General features: G+C 54.7%; 1 protein-coding gene across 1 annotated transcript; it reads left to right on the forward strand.

Annotated features, from left to right (window-relative positions):
- Positions 1-3,822: 3,822 nt before the first annotated feature.
- Positions 3,823-7,326, forward strand: LOC115660465 (C-factor-like). Its single transcript, XM_030581934.1, has 4 exons — positions 3,823-4,007; positions 5,814-5,972; positions 6,470-6,589; positions 7,109-7,326. Exons 1-4 carry the CDS (start codon positions 3,957-3,959, stop codon positions 7,220-7,222), a joined length of 444 nt encoding a protein of 147 aa, XP_030437794.1. The 5' UTR covers positions 3,823-3,956; the 3' UTR covers positions 7,223-7,326.
- Positions 7,327-7,994: the final 668 nt, after the last annotated feature.

Genomic DNA, 7,994 nt, shown 5'->3' on the forward strand with positions numbered 1-7,994 from the left:
AGATACAAGGAGTCCTTAGATACAAGGAACCACCTCCAGTGTTTTCCAGTGTTTACTGGCTAATCACCAATTTCAATTCTTTTGTGTTGGGGTGCTCACAGGTTAAAGCCTAAAATCAGAAGCCCTGTACCATGCGCATGGGTGTAGTTAAAGTTTCATAATGTTGATGCACTAACTGTGGACAATGTAAAATTGAGACCCTAACCTGTGTGGAGTGTGCTGCACAGCCTGGGCTTTTCCCCCAGTCTTCATAGGACAATAAAATGTAGGGGTCTTGCCCTACAGTACCTTATAAGAGATTATAACGCCATTAGTAGGTGCCATGCGGCTCAACCAAGTCAGGGGAGTGGAGAATGAGTTTCACCATGTTGAATATTAACTTGCCCAAACCTTTATCACTTCTGTGAGAGATTGCAAGCCCTACCTAGTGTAAAGGTCACCCCGTGAAAATGCACGAATCCATCTGATCCCTAAAGCTTCCGATCAGCCTCTCCCCAACCCCCGCCATCTCCTTTTCTGCACATCACAGTTCCTCCCTTCTGGGGAGCTCCTCCAATCCATGGTGACTCCCACACCCCTGCAGGGGAAGCCTCTGCTCAGCTTCCAGCGATTTTACTCTGCGTGGAGCAGGCGCCAGGCCTTGGTTTGGAATCAGGGAGCTGGCACCCAGGAGTCAGACCCTGTGTAACCCCAGGTGCAGGGGACGTAGGGGCCACAATTATCCCAGCTCTCGCTGAGCACAGGCCCTGCCAGCTGAGGCACAGGCAGGCGAGGACCATGGCTGGCTTTAATGTCCGCAGCGTTCTGGTGACTGGGGCCAATCGGGGAATCGGCCTGGAGGTCGTCAAGCAGTTTCTGGAGAAATCAAACCCACCCGAGTGGGTCTTTGCGACCTGCCGGGAACCGGAGGGAGAGCGAGCGCAGGTGAGAACAGGGAGAGGTGAGAGGGAGTTAGCTGTAGCTGGGGTGGGGGAATCTAAGTGAGGGGCCTCCAGCACTTGGAGCCAAAAACAACAGGCCCGAGCAGGAGGGGATTTCAGCCCCTGCTCCAGGGTGATGCTCCCTGGCACATAAGACTAGGGACGAATTCTGCACGGGACACATGCAAAGCTAGCACAGCGCATTGAGGGAGAGGGCGGGGAGCACAGGTGCCTTTCTCCTAAAGGGAATAGGGAAACGTGTCCCTGGCTTGACCGCACTGAGCTAGATGATGCCGGTTTAGACACCCTGCTGCAGACCCCGAAAGCCAGGGCTGGACCCTGCGCATGGGAGCTTTGCAGGCAGATGTTGACTTCGTCCGGGTAGCAGCAGGGAGCTAGACTCTGCCTGGCCTGACCGTCCCTGCGGGCTGGCGGCTCGTCAATAATCGTGGACTTTATTCTCTTCCAGCAATTGAAGAACTTGGCGTCCAGGCATCCAAACCTGGTGATCATTGCGCTAGGTGGGTGCCCTGCCCTTGGCCTGGAGCTGAGGCTCCCTTGCTCTGGGTCCCTTTAGTCCCTGTTCCCCGTCCCCCTGTCTCCGTGTTCCTGTTCCTTGCCTGGTTGGGAGCCACTGTTAGTGTTATTCCTGCCTAGGTGTTAGTGAAGGGGAGGGTGCCTAGCAGTCACCCTTCTCAGCAGAGCAACTCCCAGGTTTCCTACGTCCCACTCAGGTTCTCTGGGCTTGGTCAGAAGGAGGCCCAGGAAGTTCCTGGTATTTGCAGATTGTCCTGCGTACCGGACAGGCAGGGAAGGGATGATTGAGACAGGGGCTGGCTGTGCCATGTATGAGCCTGGCTGGTTTGGGTCTGAACAGGCCTCGCTCTCTTGGAAACAGATTTCCTTTCATAGACTCATAGAATCAAAGAATATCAGGGTTGGAAGAGGCCTCAGGAGGTCATCTAGTCCAACCCCCTGCTCAAAGCAGACCAGTTCCTAACAAAATCATCCCAGCCAGGGCTTTGTCAAGCTGGATCTTAAAAACCTCTAAGGAAGAAGATCCCACCACCGCCCTCGGTAACCCATTCCAGTGCTTCACCTCCCTCCTAGCAAAATAGTGTTGCCTAGTATCCAACCTAAACCTCCCTCGCTGCAACTTGAGACCATTGCTCCTTGTTCTGTCATTGGCTACCATTGAGAACAGTCTAGATCTATCTTCTTTGGAACCCTCCTTCAGGTAGTTTAAGTTTTGGAATCAAGGAATCAGTTTCATGAACAGGGAACCAATCCCAGCCTAGGGATCCTGCTAGGGCCAGATTAACAAACTAGGCCAATAGCCAGGGCCCAGATTTATGGGGGAGCACCCCTGGCTCAGGCAGTAGCCATAAAGTGACTGGTCTGGTCATGCCTTTGATCTGCTGGGACCAGCTGCTTATCCTGCTGATGTTTGGAGTGCTGCTCACATGACTGAGGTTAGGGGGAACAGGGCCAAATCTGAGGGAGTGGCACAGTGACTTCATGCATAGGGTCACAGCAGTGCTCAGGGTGAAAATCATAGATTATTAGTGTTGGAAGGGACCTCAGGAGATCATCTAGTCCAACCTGTTGCTCAAAGCAGGACCAACCCCCAAATGGCTCCTTCAAGGCTTGAGCTCACAATTCTGGGTTTAGTAGGCCAATGCTCAAACCACTGAGCTATCCCTCCCCTCCTTCAGTAATAAACCCCCTGAATTAGGGTTAACAACCATTCAAAACTGTCCTGGATTCTCCAGGAATTAAAAATGTATGTTTAATTAATGATTGTCATGTGATGAAACCTCCAGGAATACCTCACAACAAACTTGGCAACCCTCCCTTGAAGGGGCTCAGCCTATCACCCCTCTTGTGACCCCATCTGCCCAGCCCCCCACTGACACCCATTCTCAGACCCCTCGCCTAATCCCCACCTTTCAACAACCCTCCCCCCCCAGGATCCACCCTGTCAGCCCTCATGTGATCCCTGCCCCTCACGTGATGCCAGGGTTCCACCTCTCACTGACATCCCCGTGGGGGCCCAGCCTGTCACGCCCCATGTGATCCCCTACCTGCAGTGACAGCCCCGCGGGGACCCAGCCTATCGCCCCCAGGCTCATCCCCCCTTTCCCGCAGCCCACATGCCTCTGAGACCCGCCCGTCCTCTCCGTCCTGAGCCCCTCCTGGCTTGTCCGATGTTTTCGCTGACGTATCAAAATGACTATCAAGCTCTTTTGTTGAACCAGCTTTTTCAGTAACCCGAAAATGCTCCTGATGGTTCCAATTAAAAAAAAATGCTGCAAACACTTTTTAATAGGAAAAATCGACATGTTTCAAATGCTGCCAAACAACTGTGCCATCAGGGCGCTCTCCCCTGAAGGGTGTTCTCATGGGATGATGAAAGCTGGGTGAGGGTGAGCCTGCCAGAGCTCTGATGGCAGATTTCCAACCCTGCTCACCCCTGGGAATATCCTGTTGGTCCAATACGCCCTCCCCCCGCCCCATTACCACTCTCACTGCCTCACTGCTTTACACTCGCCCAGCTAACTCCTGGTCCCCCTGATTTCACTCTCTGGCTTTGATGCTATCCGTCCTGCCCATGCCATGGCACGACCCAGTTCTGGCTAGCTGTGTTTATGAGCTCCCGAGTTGTTAGCATGGCTCTGTAGAGTAGCCTGGGCTTCGGGTCTCCGGGAGAGGGGTTAGCGACAGGGTGGAGGAACCACACCTCTGAACTAGGGTGACCAGATGTCCCAATTTTATAGGGACAGTCCCAATTTATGGGTCTTTTTCTTATATGGGCTCCTATTATCCCCCGCCCCCTGTCCTGATTTTTACATTTGCTGTCTGCTCACCCTACTCTGAACCCCCTGCTCTGTCTTTATAGAAGCTACTGACCCAGCCAGCATCAAGGCGGCAGCAACCAGAGTTGAGGAGCATCTGAAAAGCTCGGGGCTGAATCTGTTGATAAACAATGCTGGGATAGTGAGGCCGAGCACACTAGAGTCTGAGACACCGGAGGACATGTCCCTGGTGTATGCAACCAATGTGACAGGGCCCCTGCTGGTGAGCCAGGTAGGGGCCCCAACAAAGGGCAGGTCGCTGGCTGCACTGGGGTTTGACTTTGCATAGGCCAGAACTTCTTCCTTCCCCCCAGGGCACTGGTTCCTGGATCAATGAGCCAACCTGGTGTGTGTGTGTGTGTTTGGGGGCTGGGGTTTGGCATTCATCACAGTGTACGTGTCAGGTGCATTATGAGACAGTAATCACCAGAGAAATGGACCCAGAGGACCTAACGCTGCCCCAGTGGGGTCTAAGCCAAGAGTTCAGCTCCTGCAGGAGAGGCCATCTCCTGAGAGCAGGGATGGGCAAACCTTTTTGGCCCAAGGGCCACATCGGGGTTGCAAAACTTTATGGAAGGCCAGGTAGAGAATGCTGTGCTGTTGCTGAACTGGCCTGCTCTATCTCTGTGCACCAGGGCTGGGTTTTTCAAAGGTGGTTAAAGGAGTTGAGCACACAAATCACGTTGACAGTGAATGAGAGTTGGGCACCTAAATCCCAACCTTACACTGTGATAAGTTGTCGCTGAAGTGTGTGTTTGCATCTAGGTACGAGGTACTTTCCTCTCCCCCAGCAGCCCAGGCTTCTGCAGGGACAGGTATTGGACAAGGCACTTACTGATGAGGCTGTCTTAGCTCTGATCATAGGTGCTTTGTTTTATACTGAATACGCCCACAAGTTTTTGCTGCTACTCTTATACTGGGTGTAGGATTTGAAGAAGCCAATTGTATTGACCTAGCCGGGCTCTTAATACCTCCGCGCTAAAACTCCCATTCACTCAGATGGAACCCGAGTTAGCAGGGGCGACTCCAGGCACCAGCACACCAAGCGCGTTCCTGGGGTGGCAAGCCACGGAGGCGCTCTGCTCTTCGGCGGCATGCCTGTAGAGGGTCCGCTGGTCCTGCGGCTTCGGTGGACCTCCTGCAGGCGTGCCATCAAATCCGCGGGACCCGGGACCTCCCTGCTGTGCTAAGTGTGGCAAAATACCTAGAGCTACCCCCGCGAGTTAGGCCAAAGCTGCTGGTATTTGACTTTCCTAACCGATTTCTGCAGTGTGCTGTAAGTACAGCTCAGCGTGTTAGAGAGGAAATACTTCCATGTCAGTGAGTCGAGGCCTCTGTCTAGCACAGATCTAGAGCAGGGGCTCTCAAACATTTGTACTGGTGACCCCTTCACACTACAAGTCTCTGGGTGTGACCCTCCCTTGTACATTAAAAACACATTTTATATATTTAACACCATTATAAATACTGGATGTAAAGTGGGATTTGGGGTGGAGGCCCATGACCCCCCATGTAGGAACCTCATGACCCCTTTGAGAGTTCTAAGGTGGGGAAACAGCATATGATCGGCTGTATCTACACTAGAAATACGACAGCGGTGGCAAAAGAGTTCTTCCGTTGCTGTAATAAATCCACTGCTCCGACAGGTGGTAGCTAGGGCCAAGGCAGAATTCTTCCATTGACCTCATGCTGTCTCCACTGGGGCTTAGGTTGTCTCTCAGAGGTGCAGCCCTATTCACCCACCTTCTATTGTAAACACTGGCCTGGGACCGGGCTCTCCCGTTCACTGCCAGTGAGGGCAGAATGGGATTACCCAACTCCTAGAAATCAGCCTTTAAAACAAGACTGAGCCTGAACAAGTTGGAGGGCAGGGGGAGAGCATGGCCCAGGAGCAGCAGGCCGAGGGGGCCAGCCTGTGACACCTCTGGGCAACAGCTGGACCCACTTCAATTCAAATCAGAGTCTGCTGGTGAAGAGAGGAATGTGGGTCCTTTCTCCTAAGCTGACCTGGGGGTGCTCTTTTCTCCCCATTGCCCAGGCGTTCCTGCCCTTGCTGAAGAAGGCTGCCCAGGGGAGCCCCCAACCAGGGCTGAGCTGCAGCAAGGCGGCCATTGTCAACATGTCCAGTGAGTGCGGCTCCATCACAAATCTCTTTGCTTGGCAGTTGGGGCACGCTGTCTCTTATCGGTGCAGCAAGGTAGGAGGCATGCCCAACGGGGCACCAGTTCATGCTCGGCCCATGTTCCTCTACAGCAAAGGGGAAAGAAAAATCTTTCTTGCCTAGGGTGACCAGATATCCCAATTTTATAGGGACAGTCCTGATTTTTGGGTCTTTTTCACATTTGCTGTCTGGTCACCCTATTCTTGCCCGTGGTTTATCCCCCAGGTTTGACCTGCCAGGCCAGCATTCAGGCCAATCTCACTCTGCTGTCTCTTGTGGGAAGCACGGCCTCCGGGTCACATGATGCTTGGTCACCTGACCCCAGAGCCCAAGCCTTGGAACAGGACTCTGGGTCCTGCACGTGGGCCCATTGCAGTGAGAGGTGGCGACTCAGTAACATGCTGATCATCCCCAAGGAGAGAATCACACACTGCAGCTTGCATCAGCTGTCCCCCTTGCTCACCTTTCTCCTGGAGGTGGGTCCCTGCTCTCCTCACATGCTGCTGTCTCTGCTCATGGTGTCTCGCCCACAGGCTGCTCTGAACATGCTCACCAAGTGCCAGTCCTTGGGGTATGAGGGAGACGGGATCCTGAGCATTGCTGTCCATCCTGGCTGGGTGCAGACTGACATGGGGAGCTCAACCCCCCACCAGGTAGGTGCTGAGTGGGAGAGGTCAGTCGTAGCCACATGTAAAGGGCAGAAGTTCATCGTAGGGGGAATGGTTACACTGGAGCCTGTTCCCTTATCACCCCCACCCCATATTGATGACACCTCTCAGGGGCTCTCATCCCAGCAAGGCGGTCGTCAGGACCCAGCTCCCTGGGGATTCAGTGCTGCGTCCTGGGCGTTGCTTCCCAGGGCTGCCGGTCCCATGGTTCCGTCAGCGCTCAGCATTGCACAACAAACCCTGCAGAGCTGCTGCCTTGCGGAGCTGGACAGGGCAGGAGCTGGTCGTCTGTATCCATTGGGGCTTAGGTTGTCTCTCAGGGGTGCAGCCCTTTTCACCCATTTTCTATTGTAAACACTGGCTTGGGACCTGCCTTCTCCGTTCACTGCCAGCGAAGGCAGAATGGGATTACTGAGATCCTTTTCCAGATCCTGGCCCGGCCGCTGGTGTCCTGGGCCAGCCCAGGGCAGGCTTCTCCCCCTCACTCTCCTTTGCCCCCTGCAGGCTCCACTGACGGTGGACATGAGTGTCGAAGGGATCCTGAATGTGCTTCCAACACTCTCCAAGAAGGACAACGGGGCCTTTGTGAACTGGGAAGGCAAAGTTCTTCCCTGGTGAGATGCCCCCTGGCCACGCGACAGGAGCCCTGGGTCAGGTCATTCCAGTGACCGCGCCGTCAGCCGTTCCTGTGCCCTCAATAAACCCACTGTTCTAATGCAACAGCCCTGCCATTGGTTGGATTTGTACCATTTAGCCAGGCTGAAAGCTGGGCAAGCGCTAACCCCCCTATGCCCAGCAGAGCGGAAAGGCTGGACTCCCAACGCCGGGGCTGTGCCAGTTCCAGGGCCATGGCGAGTGAGATCAGGGCAGCTCAGCACCCAGAGTGCAGCAGAGCCAGGTGGTCAGGGAGCTGGTTTCAAACTTCCTGCTGAAAGAGTCTGTGAGACAAAGCGGGCTGCAGGGAGCCAGCGAATGGCAGGTGAGGGCCTAGAAACACCTGCAGAGAGCCAACTGAGATGGCAGCTGCTGCAGGGGTACCGGGGCAGCCCTAAGCGTATGGAGACCAGAGCCCGGGCTCAACACTATGACAGAGCCACAGGGCTGGAGCGAGAGCGAGAGCTACGGTCAAGGCTGCTCTGGCTTCCTGGAGACCTGCCCACGAAGAAGGGGCTGGCAAGGCTGAGGAGAACCATTCTGTTTCCAGTGCAGCTCGGCTCCTGACCGGCAGTCCGTGGGGTTAGAGCCGCTCTCTGCCTGGCTACAGCTGGCTGCCAAGGACATCAGGCCAATAATTGAGCACCTCTCCCCTGTAACGTCTCTGCCTAGCGCCTCCCCCCTGACACCAGGTGGAGCGTCCATGCCAGGCAGCTCCTTGACCTCCCCACCATGG

This window comes from Gopherus evgoodei, chromosome 12 (genome assembly GCF_007399415.2).
Source record: "Gopherus evgoodei ecotype Sinaloan lineage chromosome 12, rGopEvg1_v1.p, whole genome shotgun sequence".
NCBI classification, from domain to species: Eukaryota; Metazoa; Chordata; order Testudines; family Testudinidae; genus Gopherus; species Gopherus evgoodei.